The sequence below is a fragment of the Oryzias latipes genome, chromosome 21 (genome assembly GCF_053564925.1).
Source record: "Oryzias latipes strain Hd-rR chromosome 21, Olatipes_Hd-rR_3.1".
Taxonomy (NCBI): Eukaryota; Metazoa; Chordata; class Actinopteri; order Beloniformes; family Adrianichthyidae; genus Oryzias; species Oryzias latipes.
In genome coordinates, this window is record NC_136257.1 from 29,146,785 (window position 1) to 29,164,373 (window position 17,589).

The window sequence follows — 17,589 nt, forward strand, 5'->3', positions numbered from 1 at the left end:
ATACTATCTGGTTGACATAATTGCTCCTAATCATAAATACCAATAGTTGCATCTATACATACAATATTAAATCCATAAATAAAATGATTCTCAAATACTTTGATTAATTGCTTGAAAGGGAAGAAGCAATATAATCCCACCCATGTAAAGTTGAACTAAACTATTTTTGTTGCCATTTTCCAGTTCTGAACATCTATTTTAAGTTATTAATACTTATTAATACAATATAAGTACAAGTGCAGATTATTTACCAAGTAACAAAAGTGAAGTTCTTATTGATTATCAACAGAGGATTTATTACACCATTGCACAAAGCATTATTTACATAAAATGTGCACAAAAAAAGAAAATGTAGCGATTTATTTTAGGACAGTCTGGGTTACCTGGTCCCACCTTCAGTTCTCAGATAAACCTGTCAAAAATATGTCTTTCTTTACTGAGAAAAATGGAATACTGAGCCTACCTAGTGTTGGATTCTACTTTGGGAATAAGAGCATTGCATTAGTACATTCCCTCATTGTGCTTCATTTACTTCAAACTTATAAACACCCCAAAAATACCCCCCCCCCAAAAAAACCCCAAAAAAAACCACTTCCATTGTTTGTTAAACCGAGCATCCCAAAAAAACATTTATTTTTAGAACCGCTGGTTCACTTCAGCTTTATTTTCTGCTGTCTGAGCTTGTTCAAAATACCAATCCCAGTCAGCCAGTGAGATAAGACAGCAGATGTGGGTGTAAGACGGGGGTAGCAAGAGTGTGTGTATTATAAATAACTCTAATCAATAATAAACGACACGGTATCTCACATATTTGGAGTCGACTCTGAAGTCCCCAAGGGAGATGGATGAAAAACGCAATCTACCACCATCCCTCCCCTCCAGTCACTGGAAAGGGGAACAAGTGAAATAAAAAAAAATAAAAAAAGAGTTCTTCCCCCACAAGCATGAGGCGGCTCGTGTTTATGTTGTGCATGTGTGTGTGTGCGTGCAACTCAAGTTGGACGCCGCCTATTACTTATTCATCAGCCATGTCTGCTTGGTTGCCACATTGTGTATTTCTGCATTCCTCACAATCCTTATGCCACATGCAATATTTAAGGCACATGTGCACACTGACTCTGAGGCAGACTCTAGATATTTATGTCCGACGTTCTTCAGCGTCGTCTCTTCTGTCTCATTCTGCTCCACATCAGAGCACTTCTAGTTTTGCTTCCTTCATAAAGTCTGTAGGTTTAATGCCATTTTTTTTAAAGCTTTAATCTCCATTGACAAACATGTGACCGGCTTTTTCCTCAAGTCCTTCACACTCATCACGTTTGCTCAAGGCCCAGTTCTTGCTGCGTTCTGCCTCTGTTGCTGGAGACTGGAACTGTACTTATCAGAGCAATCTGTTTTGTGGAAACAATGCAGCGGTTTGTTGTTTTCCTGGGAGCAGTTTGGTTTTTACTGATTGCATTCAGGATTCTCTCAAGTGTTAGATGTAGATAAGCGGCATATTAAAGAAGAACTTTTAGATTGTTATTTTGTGAGAACGGCTGACACATCAATTGATTTTATCTTGTAGACATTTTTATTCTTATTCCATTTAATCCAATTTTACCCACCAAAATTATATATATATACATATTTATTTTACTATTTTTTATAGATTAAAGGGCACCAATTTAAGTACATATTTGTTATTTTACATACACACTGGGCATGTGTGGTACGTTGGGCTCTTGAACTCACTTTTAGCATATAGTGTTTACACAGGTCTGTCACCAACTAGTACTAGTGCTTGTAGTCACCTCAAGAATCTTGGTGCAAAATGTTGAAAGCTTTTTGTTTCACAGCTCCATTCCATTATATTGTGTCATATAATTCTTCTTATTAATTTTCTGTTCCATGTTCAATTTTTTTTTTAATTACTTCCGAGTGAAAACAACACTACCTATGCAAGACGTTGCCAAATCCGGGCAGCTGATTGGTTATAGTTCAGCTGATTTAACTTTTGTCATGCATTAAATGGTGTTGCGTTTTGTACGTAGAGCCCAAACAGTAACTGAAAAACCTGCGTAGCAACGTGTCAACACGAAAGTTTTGAACGCCAAAGCCCGGAACGCGCATATGTGTGCACCTACATAGACTTTTCATTGGAAGCGGGCTCGATCTGGATGCGGTGTGAACGCAGCATAATAGTTCTGCAGATGAAAGCAGATGCAGCCTTTCAATATTAAGCTCAAATCATATACTCAAATTTCTGCTTTAAGACTGTTTTTTGTTTTTGTAACATTAAAGAAAATGGGGGTAAAAACTTTAATTGATTATTTTTTTTCCGTTTCTGATGCAAATCATAAAGATTTTGACCAAAACTTAGGATTTGAACATGTCTTTATTAAGAAAGGGACCTTGCATATTAAGGAACATAAAAAACAAGTGTAAATATGCTATTAGATGATAATGATGTGATTTTAGCAGAGAGATGTTCAGTAAAAACAGTATTCCACTGCTTCTCTTGTTTGTCCTTTTAAACCCATCATAGGAAAACAATGGAATGTTGCATGATGGTGTTTACATCAAGTTGACATATAAACAGTTCAGCTCCTCTCAGCTAAATTCTTGTTTTGCCAAGTTTTCTGCTTTTGCATGTGTAGCTTCTCTCCTGGATGTAATCTGACTGGACTGGGGGGGTTTGTGTTCCTTTGATATCTTGTTGGGTAGCCCAATGACAAACTTTGACAGACTCCTTGAAAGCCCTCAGTAGGTAGTAGATGATGTAGAAAATATATATGTAATTTTTTAGGCTGTGTATCCTTTATGTCACATGTCATGGTGCTTCACATCCAGAGTGCTGTTGCAGACATTGCTGGTGTGTTGATGGGTGTGGTTTACATGTACTTACAAGTCAGTTTGCGTAATTTTCCTTCTTTCTTTTTTTGTTTTTTTTGTTCTGTGTTGGTCTTGTGACTTCCAGAACCTCAGCAGGAGGAACCCCCTTCCCTCTGGTTCTGCTCCCTCCTTCATCCACATCCTACCACTACTCTCACTTCTGCAAAGAACTGTGTAACGCAGCCATGAAAAATGGGTTTTAGCAGCTAACTGAACACTGTTCTTACTCAACAGCTCGTTTCCATATATAGATTGTTGGTGCAAATCGCAAGTCAACTGCTGCTCTCTCCCTCCCAGGTGAACCTCCCTGTTCTAAAAATGAAGTTGTGTTTGTCTGCGTTTGTGTGTGCCATTGTGGTTTGGGATAATTGGCATTAGCTGTTATCAGTGTCATGGCCGCGTGGAGCTCAGCTAAGCCTTTGACGTCAGCGCCGTCCAACCAGTCGATAAGGCAGAACTTTACCACAGACAGGTGTGTGTGTGTGTGTTTGTGTGGTGGTGGGGGGGGGGGCACGTTGTCAGATCAAACAAAAACTGGGCTTTCTGGATTCCACACAAGACTTCAAAAATAGCTTCAGCAAACATGTGCACAGTATCAGACCACCCAGCATTCACATGCAAACACACCGGGCTGAGCTTCATACTCCTCTCCATTTTCGGTTGACAAAACACAGATCTGGTGGAAATAGCTCGAGTCTTTTCACTGACTTCCTGGTTCTGTTTTTTTCAGGATTATGTTTCATTCAATAAGATTGATGTTAACCTTTGATAAGTGAGCTGTCAGTGGTGTTGCTCTTCCAGCCACTGTAACTCTTTGGCAATTTCATGCAGTCAATGTGATTCCAACCGAAAAGCTGCTTTTCTCCAAGTCCGAATTAGCTGTTTTTAAAACACTTCCATGCTGTAAGGTGTGAATATAAGACCGAAGTTGCTTTTATCTGAGTCAGAATCAGTTGGTTGGGTAAATGATTCAGGAGTTACGGAAATTCAAAGTACGTTGACACTGTAGGTGAAGAATGGGATCAAATTAGGATCAGAATGAAAAACCAGTTTGTGAATCTGAATTTGACATTTTTGACAAAGACATTTTTCAATGAGCTCAAAGCCCCGCACCTAGGAATTAAGCTGAACAAAATGAAAATTCTGAATTGAAGCTGTAAACTAAGAACTAAGAGTCAAGAGAGAAAGAACAAAGAAACAAACTTGTACCTATACATGTTACAAATAAACATTTCTATTTTAAAATTTGGTTTATAGTTTTTTAACTATAGGTTGTCAGTATTTCTTTAAATTTGAATTATATATTCATATATTTAATTTAATTTTCTTTTCCCCACATTTTTAAGATTTGTCTTTTCCAAGTTTAAAGTGTGTATTTTTGATTTAAAAACTATTTCCCTTTTTATTTGAATTAATTTATAATCTGGTGTTTTTCCCCCCCACCTTTGACCCCAGTTTGAAAGGGTTAACTACAGTAACTGCAGTTTATTGCTAAGCTGAGTTATTTTTTGCTGAATGCCGAACAAACGAAACATTTGACACGTTTTTATGCTCGGTTCCAAAACCTCATGTACACAAGAAACCACCTCTATTTTTTTATTGATCGAATCTTAATGTGTCCAACAGCCATACTAAGATATATTGCTGTGCAAACAGTAAATCTCAGTGCATGCAGACAAGAGCGCTGTTATCACTAAAATCCTACATATTGTTAAGTTAAAAGAAACAATTGATCCATAGTTTTCCAAACCTTCAGATTGTTCAGCTGCAGACGTTCATAAAGCACTTGTGCTTTCTGTTCATCAGAGGTCATTACAAAAACCTTTTAAATCTGCCCTTTGAAAAAGTGACTACAAGTGAAAGAGCCAACCTTTAATAAAAAATAAAAAAAGAGATTTTATCCTTTGAATTGGAGATGTGGTCAAGTGACCATTGGTTTAGAACTGATTAGGAAAAAACAACCGATACTGATGTTAAAAGAGCATTAAAAGGGTTTTGTTGAAGTCAGAACTTTATAATCTGTTTAAAAAAAAACTCCAAAAGAGTGCAGACGTGTGAGATTAAAACATCAGATAAAATAAAAATGTTGGAAGTAGTTCATGTGGAGTTGATAAAGATGTAAATCTGGCCCTAGAAAGAAACAGAAACATGTTTATTTTTGTGTTTAAGTTGGTCCATTTAACATTGGAGTGATTTTCTTGTGTAACAAGCCTGCTGTGATTTCTTGGTTAACTATGTCTGGTTCCAGTTACTTTTGTTATCAAACAAGCTCCAACTTGGACGCCAAAGATCTGCCTCCCGGTTTGGCCCTGAGGAGCCTTTGGCTCTGCCACACAGATTTTATCAGATAATCTTTGCCTCCCAGCGTCTTCAGTGCTGGAGTTCTAAGACTTTATCGGGATTGTTTGTGCCGCGGTTTCTAACCGAGGCTCATTCAGGCACATGGCTTGACCTAGGTGCCACACTGTCCCTATTTAAATACAGTGTTTGAAAATGTTCAATGTTTTCTCTGTATTTCCTTAAAAGTTTGGTGTGTTAGCAAGACGCCTTGATATAGGAACAAAGTGTTTAAAGACCAATAAAGCCTTCCCAGTGGTCTTTTATAATTATGCTATTTGTAGCAAAAAAAATCAAGATACATGTGTTGTTTCCTAGAACATAGTTTCTGCAGATCGGCAGTAGATCAATAGAAAGTTGCCTCTGAGTTGTGGCAGAGAACAACCCCCATTTTGGTGGGTGCTCTCTGTTTATTTTGCATTTAGCCTACAAACCCTCACACCCTAACCTAACATTACCGGTGCAACAAAAATGGCGAGAAATATTGGAGCCGTACAGTTTTGAGCTCAGACGAGATAAAACTAAGACAAACATGGATCTAGTCGTCTGCAAGTGGATGCATCAGAATGGAGCGGAGCAGGGAGCTTGTGGCCCCACCTATTTGTTTTACATCACAAATATGCTCTTTCTCAGACAGCATTTTCATCTGCTCCTAATTTACATGGATATGAAGAAATAATCCCAAATGCAAATGTATAAAATGCCGTAAGAACACACTAAAAACACCATTTTCATTGGAGTGGGTCTTTAAACACCCAGTTCCTCTTTGATCCCAGGTGAGAGTTGAGCAGAGGAAGTCAAAAATGGAAATTAAAACAAAAATAAAAAACAACTGACCCACATCTTAAGGATTTATGGTATCAGCAGACCTTCCTCTGCTTCAGAATTTCCTGTCATATAAGTTTATAGTGATTGTATTTGCAACGACACAAGAAAAGACTCTGGGGCAGTTGGTAAAAAGAAGTTTAAAATGTTTAAGAAGAGCTTTTGTCTTTGTCCCTAAAATTGCTCCACGACAACCTTTTGTTTTTATCCGTCAAATTTCTTACATGTGAGCCTTTATGCCTGAGGAGGCTGTGCATGGTCTGAAATGTGTGATGCTGCGTTCATGTGCAACAAGTCAAAAGAGAACAGAAAGGGCTGTCTGTGTGTGTGGCAGGCAGCGAGCCCTGTTGCTGAATGAGGAGGCAAAAAGTGACGCTGGTGAAATCCTCAACATGCCTGAGACTGCCCTCTGATGTCACAGCGAGGGAGGGGAGAGTGGGAGGGGACCAGCTGAACGGAGAGACGGAGCGGGTGGCAGCTGGAGGGCAGTGCAGCGATCGGCGGAGAGAGGAGGACAAGCCGGAGACTCTGATCGCGCAGCCGCTCGCTGGGTTTCCTGCTCCGCTGTGGACTTTCAAGCTAGGCTTCCACTTTGGGCTGAGAAAGACTCACTTTTCTCCCCCCGCTCAGTTAATCTGCACACACACTCAAGCTCCAAGCAGCGGACGGCAACGGCACAACTGATGGGTGAGAGCTGTGGTTATGCAAGTATTACTGTGTAAATATCCTGTGGGGATGGGCTTGGATGATATCTTCCCTCAGTTGTTTTTTACTTGTGTGGTGAACGCTGTCCCAGGCTGCTCATCTGCGAGTGCCTTTGTGCTTCCCAGCATGTACGCACTCGCTTCGCCTGTGGATATGTTTCTATATGTGGACTTGAGGAGTGTTTTGTGTTTTTGCTGCGTGGGTGAGCAGTGACAGCGTTTAGTGAATGACACTGATGTATGGCGGCTCGCTCAGCAGCACTCCGGGCAACCTATGACTGAATGGAGCAGATGGCAGAGACCCCGCTCGCCCCGCCGCACAGTTCATTGTGTTCTTGAAGTGGGCATTTGTGTGTCTCGGTGGAGGAAAGCGCACAAGTTCAAATGCAGCTTGTGAGTTGGAGGAGTTTTGTTTGCACGTTGTTGCATCTTCGCTCCCGTGAGACTCTCCATCCTTTGGAGGATGTTTGTACTTCATCTCAGGTTTGGCTTTGACTAATAAAATCTGGCTTTGCCACGTAAGGCTGATGAAGTGTTTTGATTAGTTGCTCTTATGATTGTTTAATCCTCCACATTCTGCCCTGTGGGAGTGCTGGCTGGCTGGCTCCGGTCGCAAACACAAAGATGTGGTGACACACACCTAAACCACCACACTCCCCTTTACTGGCACTGAGCTTATTATGCAACACACGTGGGCCTGTTGCTCTTGCCTACCAGTGGCTTTCCCTGAAGCGTTCTCTCAGGGCTCACCTGTCCAGTCAATCCCACGGCTCTGTCAGCACCTGCGAGGCCCACAGGAAGGCTGACGCATACCTGCAAATTACAGCTCGTTCTTTATGACACAAGCCTTTGAGCGGCTTTCATTGACATCTCCTGCCATTATGTCCGAGCTGTGACTGAGCATGCTGGCTCACTTTCTCCAGCCTCTGTGAGTAAACACAGGGGGGGTTTCACCGACTGCACAGATGCCCGGTGGTGTGAGGAAGTCCCGTGGGAATCCTGGGCTATAAATAACCGCGTGTGTGTGATCTATAATCTAAGGCTGAGAAAGGGGATGAGAGGCAGGTGGGAGGGAGTGATGGAGATGAATGAACCGAATGATGAGGCACAAACGGGATGCTAGTTTCAGCTTTATCAGTGAATAAACCATTAATAAATAAATAGCGTAAATAAAATAAACATTAAATATGCATTTTTGAAGACGAGATTATCATTCTTGTCATGACGAAGTTACTAAATGCTGCTGTATAGGTAATTTTAGACTTTTATTTTTAATCTGTTCAAAAATAACTTTAGATCCTTATAAATGCTGTTTTTAAGAGATTGGTTATAGAAAACTAATATGATACTCTGATTAAGGGAAGCCAATATTGAGTTGGTGTATTTAATTTTAATTAACAGAGATTTCTTCCACAAATAAACTTTGAGAACTAACCCTAAAGCTGAGCATTTGTTTGCTGACTTCACTTTTATTATGTAAAACATTAAAACACTGTATATTTTGAAAACTCAAACCTTCCTTTTTTTCCACCTTTTTTAGAACTTTTACCTTTCATGCAGAGTCAAAAGAAAATTCCATACCTTAACGCAGTAAATGTGATTTTCTGCACACTGTGTTTGCTTTAGTAAAAGCATAGTGTCCGACCTTAAAGCGATGCAACCTTGTTTTGCTTCCTCAGACATCCGTTAAGGGCTGGAAGTCTCCTTATTTCTTTCATTAGCTACAGAAGATTTGACTGTATATGAGAACTGGACGGAGTGAGTGTGATGACACCCGAAGAAAGTGGCTTTCTTCTGGTTCCAACGAAACAAAGTCAACTTAAAATTGCCATTTTCTTTATGATATGTACGCCGCCATGTTTTTCAGCCAGATGACGTCAGTTAGCAGTTATTGGTCCGCGTTGGTCTGAGTCATCGTTTCTATGGCAACCACGTTTGCCAATCGAGAGTGAGCTATTTAAAAGTCCACACTCCATACCACTTGAAATCAGGGTACACAAAACCTGTCAAACATTTGGGGGCCAGCAGGCACCACCTACTTTTATTGAGGCATCTGACCGGTCAGTTTATGACTTGAATAACTTCCAGTAAAAATATGTATATATAATGGACAAACAATAGTATTTGCGAGAGCGTTTTATGAAAAGGTAGCAGAGCAAAAAAGGTAATTTTGACAAAAAAAATAACTTGAGTAACAGCTGTTTATTTCTCTATAGAAGTCTCTGGGATTTTAACTGTTTCTGCTGGATCTTAATGGCTGCCGCGTCCTCCACCAAGTCTTTTTTCTTTTTCATTTTTATGTCAGATTTCAATCCTCTAAATCACTTTTCACAATAAATACATTTTTAAGACTGTGCCAACTGCTGAGCGTCAGCTCATAACTAGAGCTGTGACGGTGTGGGATTTTTGATCACTGTGATGAACCAGCAGGGGGCGCGGTGTAACAACTAACTCTATAGGTGTTGTAGAATAACTGTGTGTATGTGTGTCAGTGCGCTGCGTGTGTAGGAAGGAGCGCGCACAAGTGTTAGGGGTGCGTGTTGATTCTTCTGCAGCGGACCGCTCTGGAGCTGCACGCGTGTTTCACCTGTGCTCTCTGGTACAGACATCTTATGGGAATATTATATATTGCCCAGTAATAAACAGACTGCAGACACTTTGTCACCTTTCCGGTAGCCATGAGTCTGACACCCATGAAGGACGCGGGGCAGGAGGCTCCGCCTTTGTTTATACAGACACGAAACTTTGCGCTACACAAAATAGTTCCCAAACAAAACATGTAGTGATATTCATCGCAATCTAACAATGCGCGTTCATGTTTGGTGTTACAGATTGAAGGAGAACAGTAATAAACCCCCCAACACAAAATCCTTCAGCGGGCGGCCGTGTCACGCACTCAAGAACGCACGCAGCTTGTAACGGAAATGAATACAATGGAAATTGATAATTAGAACGCAGTAAATGTGTCGCAATTCCTCGCGAGACGGAAACTTCTGTTGTAGAATGAAGATGTCTATGTGTGTAAGTAGAGGGAGCGAGAGGCGCGGTGCAAGAAGTGAAGGAGAACAGTATTAAAAGGTTTTCCCCGGAAACCCTTGAAGTCTGAACACAGAACTAGCAGAAAAAGTAAATTATCAGCAAAGATGAATGTGTTTAATGTGTTTGAATGTCTGTCAAAGGAGATGAAACATTTCTGGTTGGAAGCTTTGGCGATAGAGCAGGTCCTCTACACTGTCTGTGTTTACGTTTGGATAAGCAGGAAGTGCAGTCCGGTCATACTTCACTGGCGTGACCCCCTGTGGAATCTTCTAGCAGAAGGGCAGATATGTGAGCAGGTATGTCAACAATGCGGCTGCATGGACGTCTTGTTAAATAGCCTGCATGTTTTAGGCATCCGCCGACGATGCACACAACCTGCGTTTGAGATCACGACTTTAAAACATCAACTTTATTGGTTTTTTTTGTTTTTGGTCAAAGTCATCACAATCCCAAGTTTGAAATGTAGCAACTACATACCTGTTAATGTAGCTGCTAAATACACATTCACTCTCACAAACATGCAAACTACACATGTGAGTCCAATGGAATCGGTTACACTAAGAGAGCTTAGCACAGAAATAAAGGAAGAATTCCACATCAACTCTCTATGAAAAGATGTGTGGGCTGTTTTTTAATTTTTTACCAGTGTGTCAGCCTTTATCCCAACGTACTCTTCTATTTCTGTAACACAAATGTTTGTTGTTGCGTCCGGTGCTGTCTCGGCGAGTCATCTTGTTCGAGCCCCTCTCTTGGCCTTGGCTCAGCACCATGACCTCATGCTGCATCCAGAGGGCCGGCCTGGTAAACTGGCTCTCCAGGTGTCTGCCCCCTGTTGTTTGCGGTGTCACACAAAGCTTTGTTTACTGTAAACCTGCCTCCGAAGACCTGATGTGCTTTTGTGTCGCGCTCCAACCATGCAGGGATCTTGTGGAGTCAGCTGGACTGAAATATCAGTCACACAAACGTTTCCTGTGTTCTCCAAAGTCCGACGGAGCACATTTACTCCGCAAAATGTAAAACGTTTGTCCAAAAATAAATAAATGTAATAAAAGATATGTTTTTGATGTTCATAGATGTTGCTTTAGAAAAATAAATTAAACCTTTCAAGCCCATTAAGATTTAAAACCTCGTCGTCTTTTCAGATGTGTATCAAAGTATTTTGAAAATAAAGAACCGAAAGCATCTGATGATGCTGGATGAATGCGTGATTGTCTTTGTGGTTCAAGAGTTGCATGGAGTATTAATACCAATTTAAGTTCCTTTGAGTGGCCAACACCACAATCTTTAGTCAGCAATAGCTTTCAGCTCAATCTCAATGTTCCAGTTAGTGGTTAGCTCGTGAGGAGCTGCTTGGAGCAATGATTACAGCGCCGTGCCCTTTTCCTCCACCCCTGTTTGTCTCGGTGCCGTCTGAGCTAGTAGCTCCTCAATCTAAGTAGCCGTAATTAGGTTTTCTGTCTTGCCTTAGCCCTGCAGGTGATCATTGATCACATGTCTGTAAGCAAGCAGGGATGCGGGCAGAATAGGACATGGATTTGGCTCCTTTTCTCTCCTAGCAGGGGAACACTTTGGACTTGATGATGGTGGCTTTGTGCTGTCATTTTACCACATATGATACATTGAACAAATAAGTGGGTTTTATACTTTCTGTTTCACCTTTTTAAAGAAAGGAAAGCGAAACGATCCACTGTAAAAAATGACTTGTAATTGTCGTGATGGCTTTGGCAGCTTGTTTTGAGGTTTTCATGATGCTGAGCTTGAAGGCCCAAGTAATATTTAGAAGTAAACATCCGGAGATTAGAACAGCGACCCCTGCTGGTAGGGCCGTTGACTAAAAAGAGGGTATTTTTACTCTACTATCTTTACATTTTGTGTTTTTTTCCTCTAATGCCATTGAAGTGAAATGGTCAACCAAAAAACCTTCTGAGAATAAATCAGTAGATTCTGTAAGTATATAATTAGTTATCATGAGCCTGCAGCTGCTTTTAAAAGCCATCTGTCACAGTAGACTGGGGCCTTTCTGCTGCTGTGGATGGTGCAATAAATTTGCAGAATAAGTTTGATAACTTTGGTGTTACTCATTTGTGAAGACAAAAAAGATGATTCTCTTTGCTAATTTGTATTGGAATTAATTTCTTTGGGTAGGCGGGCCCCGAATGTACAGAGTTTATGAGTAGATATGTAAGTATTTAGTTGACAAACATCTTTGTTGAACTTTTCATCAGCAACATGCATGAAGGAGAATACAAACCCAATGTTGTTTGCTAACGAGTTTTTGAATTTCAAGCTAATAGCCTTAAAAAAGAAGCCAGACTCCCTTAGACGTCCAGTTCCCAGGCGAGTCCTGACAAGCACACGGGGATGCGGCAGCGCAGCACCAGCATGACCGCCCTGGCCTCACCCTTTCTTCCCCCACAACTGGCCCGTTGGGTGGTGTCAAGTTTCCTCCCGCTCTGAAAACCTGCCCAGTACCAAAGATGTCATTGGCTGTCTCGGCAAGTTAACTGCCACTCCATTCGCCATCTCATTGGTCACCTGGGGATGCCAGGGTGTCCGTGATAGGCTCAGGATGTTGCGTGATGGCTTCAGAGTATTGATCTCTGGCAGAGGGCTTGGCACAGAGCGAGGTGGTTCTCCACTATGAATATATTGATCCAAATAATATACTGGAGGCCTAAATTTGTTTAGGAAGCAGGCGGTCCTGAAATCAACTCTCACTCCTCCTCTCATCAGGAAATAACAGTTAGACAGCAGGGCAGCAGACTGAAGCCATTTCTGAAAACTCCAGAGCTTTTCGGCTGACGTTTCTGATGTTTTATGTTGTAATGTTGAGCAGGATTGTGTGGCTGTTTACTTTTAAGCTGCTGTTTCACTTGGTTTTAGAAAATTAATCTGATGGGACAGCTCCTCCAGTTGCTGGAAGTGAACCATGATGACCTTTCTCTTTTATTGTGCATGTTTGTCTGGATTATTTCTGTAAAGCAGATTAAATGTTGCAGATTAAATGACCCAACGGGGGCATCCAACACAAACACGCCATTTTTTTAAACTCTATTTGCGTCAGTCTTTTTCATCATGCACTTTAAGCATATGGCTACAGTTGATGGTGACGTCCCCTTCACAAGTGTTTTGAACTTTTTTTGAAAATCTGCTTCCTCTTTGCTTTCCTTTCCAGTTCATATACAGAATTTAATATAGTTTTTATTCTTTCTAGTTTCAGCTGCATTGAAAAAAAAAAAAACTTTCTACACAATGACGCATCTGGAGGCTCTTATGTAATTTCATTTTAAACGTCCTAATGTGTTTGTATCTATCATGGGCAGCAACGACAGACACCTTAGAGACCCGCTCCAATCATCTTTTGAGCTATTTCAAAAGTGTTCCCTATAGTCTTTTAACTATGACGATGCCCTATTTAGCTAAAATCTAAAAACCTGTGTCATTTTCTAAGAAATAGTTTCTGCAAAGCGGCAGGAGTCCCAATCATAACTGAGAGCTTTCTGTTTACACACTCTCCTACTAGCTTAGTGCCCCTCACATCCCCAACCTAACATGACCGGTGCAACAGAAAAGACCTGCAAGGTTGGAGCTATCCAGCTGTACAGTTTCGAGCAAGAGCCCGGCTGGGACCAGGAAAACAAAGACGAGGACGCACGGTGTGCAGAAATGATCAAAATGCTACAAGAACACGTTAAAAACACCAAAAGCACCATTTTCTTTGGAGTGGTCCTTTAATGCCCATTGTTTACCTCAAAACAAGCAACCACAGAGTGAATGCTGTTATCAAATCTATCCAGTCTGGAGAACATTTCTCCATTTGTCTGGTTTGGAGAAGAGAAATTAGTGTTTCGGCTGCTTTTAGAGAATCCACTCCCAACACTTTGCCATAAGTAGATCAAGGGCCAGGCGATAAATCGACTTTCACAAATTTGCCGTATTGGACTCTTTTTTTTCTAGAGAAAATCATTTATTTATTTTCATGTAAGGAGTGAGGTCAGCCCGCCTGTCTGTCACAATGGGTAGATGTTAAAATGGCAACTAGCAAAGAGGAGCCCAAGAAAGAAGCACCCTCTTCAGTTCTGTGGAACTGGTTTGGTTTTACGACTTCAGACTTGGAGTAACAAACCGCACGCCGCACAGTCAGTTTGAAGGCCGTTGCCACCAAAAGTGGGAGCACAACAAATTTGTTTCAACTCCTGAAACAGAGGGACTCTGTTGAGCGGGAGAAGTGTTGTTCTCTACGAGATGCCCAAGCTAACGACAGCTCACAAAATACCTGAAATACTGTTTTTCAAGGATTTTTACAGCCTGTATTTAGTTGCACTTGAAATTCAGGTCAGCCCCCACAGGATATGTTAAATAAGAAACATCGTGTGATTTTTATATTTTGTTTTAAGAAAGTAAAGGGGCGATGAAAATAGAAAACAATCAGAATTTGATCAAATACCATATTGCTCGTCCCTAAGTGGATCTAAAGGCTAAACGACTTTATCGCTTGTCTTGTTTAGTGGATGTGAGCCCGGCAGCGCTGCCCTCGCAGGTGCCCCCCACTTCAACCGCCATCCTTCCCATGGACCTGCGCGTAGTGGACCACCACCACCACCAGCAGCAGCCTGCTTTTGGCCTGGTGTCCCAGCCGCACCCATCCCCGGCCCCAGGGTGTCCAGCGTCTGAAGGCGGCCATGGGCCGGTCGTCGGTAAGAGACGATGATGCGTTTCCGTTTTTTTGGGCGATCTGCCCTGTGATCTTTGACTGACAGTCTTGGTAAAAAAAAAAACAAACACCCCCAGGCCACCAGGAACACCAGCTGCAGCACGAGCTGGTGGCTCTCAAGCACAAGCAGCAGCTCCAGAGGCAGCTCCTGATCGCAGAGTTTCAGAGGCAGCACGAGCAGCTGTCCCGACAACATGAAGCCCAGCTGCAGGAGCACATTAAGGTGAGGCGGCAACAGCCAGTCGGCTTTCCTCTGTCTGTGTGAACCGTGGAGGGGGCGGAGGTTCAAATTCTTCCTTGGATACAGCAGCAGCAGCCCTGTGCTCAGCACCTTGTGAAGGACAGGAGAAAAACACTCGCACGCTTACTTTTAAGTGGATGTGTTGGTGTAATTTGATCCAACGGCAGCATGAGGCTGTTTGGTTGTCTCCATGGGAACTTTGGCCCCATAAATCCTGCCTATGTGTGTGTAAGATTTGTACATGACACTTCCTCTGCTAAAAGCTTCATTTAGTGTGGCTACGTCCTGCCAGCCAGCCTGCAGGGACAATGAGTTTGGGCTTAAAATAACTCGTATGTGTCAACAATCTTCTCTTTGTCCACAGTAACTCAATTCCTGCTCTCGATCTTGGCTTCGCTCTTCTGTCTCTTCAGGGTTTTATATTTGGAGCTGCATGCCTCCTTGTGTCTTTCTGTGCATCCATCTAAGTTTGCCCATTCTGTCCACCAGCACCAACAGGATCTGCTGGCCCTCAAACATCAACAGGAGCTGCTGGAGCATCACAGGAAGATGGAGCAGCAACGCCACGACCAGCTGGAAAAGCAGCAGCGGGAACAGAAACTCCAGCAGCTCAAAAACAAAGAGAGGGGACAAGAGAGTAAGTTGCACCTCGTTTGCTTCGTTTATATGAGCGAGAGTTTTTTGTTAGGGTCCAAACGTTTAGGTACTGGATTTATGACCCAAGTATGTTGGGCTCTGCCATGAGAGGAGGGGCTTTAAAAGTGTCACCAGGTTTCTTCAACACAGTTGTCGGGGGGGACAACTGTGTTGAAGAAACCTGGTGACACTTTTAAAGCCCCACCAAAGATGGAGGCATTAGATATAAGGTTAACCAACCAACTATTTCTTAAAAGTAGCTGCTCATTGCTCCCCGAGGGAGCCCCCCCTCCATCTTTGGTCTTTGATAAAACCTGATTATATTACCATAACTATGATGCTATGTTTTTTTTTTTTTAACTTGTCCTGTCCAACAGCTGGGCAGACAGATGAGAGCTGAGGGCCTCTTGTGTTGGACATATTTTGCTTTAACAAGAGGGGTTATTAATCTTCAGACAAACCAAAGGTATGTCTGAATAAACCCCTTTTGTAATTGAGGCCAAACTTTATTAATTTCAATCATGTCTGAAAATCTTTGGTGTTGGACCGGACGGAAAAGGAAAGAAGGGAAGAAGAGAGAGGGACGTTAGAGAGAGGGGGGGTAGGGGGTGATAATAGGAGGGGAAGGGGGATAAGACCATGAAGCAGCATACAGCAACAAGTTTACTGGTTGTTAATCATTATGGTAAGGTTCAAATGTAGTAAAAAAAAATAAAAAAAAATTAAAAAAGGGGCGGAGCCTGTCCACACACACACTCAAATGTATTAAACACACCTGCTAGCTGCAAAAATGTCCACCTGTCGACATGTACACAAAACAGATAGTGTTCACACGCATACTTATGCCTTAAAACCAACTAGTGTGAAATATTTCAGTCATTCAGTCATGCAAGCTATTAGTGCAAAGGTGAGCTAACACCAGTGCTCAGGTGAGTGTTTATGTTCTTCTATTGTTATATTGTTCTTCTATGTTTTATTATGCAGACACTTTCAGACAGCTCGGGTAACTCTACAGTTTACATTTTAAGAATAATAGCAATCAACCAGACAGATAATGAATTAGTCTGAGCAGAAGAGTTTTAACTTTTGCTTAAAAGATTGTAAAGACCTTTAAATTGTGAATATTAATGTGGTTTTCTCATATTTGTTGTTCAGACAGAACAGTGAGACGTATAGACAAGGAGGATCTGAAAGTCCGGGGCAGCAGGGGGTGAAAGTCAAATTCATCTCCTAAGAAGACTAATTTTTAATAAATACATCGAGCAATTAAAAAAACTGATATTAATTTTAAAGCAGGAGGTGACTTGTGAAGGTGGGATCCATGTGGGTAGCTTTTCCCTTCTCAGCGCGTAGTGGTACCTCGCACGACAAACACAATCTGTTCCAGCGGTGCGTTTCTCACTCGAGATGTTCACAATGCAAGACGCTAATATTTCCCATAACCTCGTAAACCTCGCAGAAAATATCAAAGAAATGAGGGGAAAAGGACGATTGGAATAATGTTAAGAACGGAAAAACCAGCCAAATAGCAGAGACGTTGTTGATTCCCTTTTCATAAAAATCCACTTTTTATTTGACATTTTTTGATACGAATTAGTTTTGTATGACAAGCAGGCGTTCACACAGGCCTTCATTAGGGTGGTGGTTTGTTCTGCAGGGCGCTTGGACGTGAGTCTCCCTCGCAAAGACTTGAGTTCTGGGACTTCAAAACAAATTTCTTCCATTAATTCTCACTTCGTATCTACAGTCTAAAAATAAAAGGTCTTATTCTGCACCATGAATGTAGAAAAATCAATTGCTTGTTAGTAATGAGTCATGAGCAATTATTGAACCCCTTGACCCTTTATATTTTTTTCTAGCAATCAAAATATCCACTCATGTCTTTACTTTTAAGTAGATGATAGATTAAGGTAATATTAATTGAAAGTGGTTAAAGCATATTTGGATCTATAAGCATCAAGCAGTTCAAAGTAGTTTAATTCCAATTTGTGACAATAAAATAATCATTTTAACTGTAAGCTTTGGGACTTGAAACTTGTTTGCTAACGAGTAACTTGTGAGCATCTCTGCTGTTTTATATGTTCATATTGATGACCCACTACAATGAAAATTGTGTTTTTTTGGTGTTTCCAGCACGTTTTTGTAGCATTTTTCTCACGATGGAGGACATGCATAAAATAATTTACGATTAAAACATTTCTTTATTTAAATCAGGATACATG

The 17,589-nt window shown here is 41.4% G+C and overlaps 1 protein-coding gene across 2 annotated transcripts in view; it reads left to right on the forward strand.

Moving 5' to 3' along the window:
• The window catches only part of hdac4 (histone deacetylase 4), a 137,017-nt gene that overhangs the window by 61,268 nt on the left and 58,160 nt on the right, over positions 1-17,589 (forward strand). The window contains exons 1-4 of one of the 2 annotated variants that reach the window (XM_078939464.1): positions 6,476-6,720; positions 14,285-14,473; positions 14,568-14,713; positions 15,221-15,368. In XM_078939464.1, the coding sequence (XP_078795590.1) occupies positions 6,717-6,720; positions 14,285-14,473; positions 14,568-14,713; positions 15,221-15,368 (487 nt within the window). In that variant the 5' untranslated portion in view covers positions 6,476-6,716. Of the gene's footprint in view, positions 1-6,475; positions 6,721-14,284; positions 14,474-14,567; positions 14,714-15,220; positions 15,369-17,589 lie in introns of those variants that run through there. The other variant, XM_011489953.4, reaches the window with a different exon arrangement.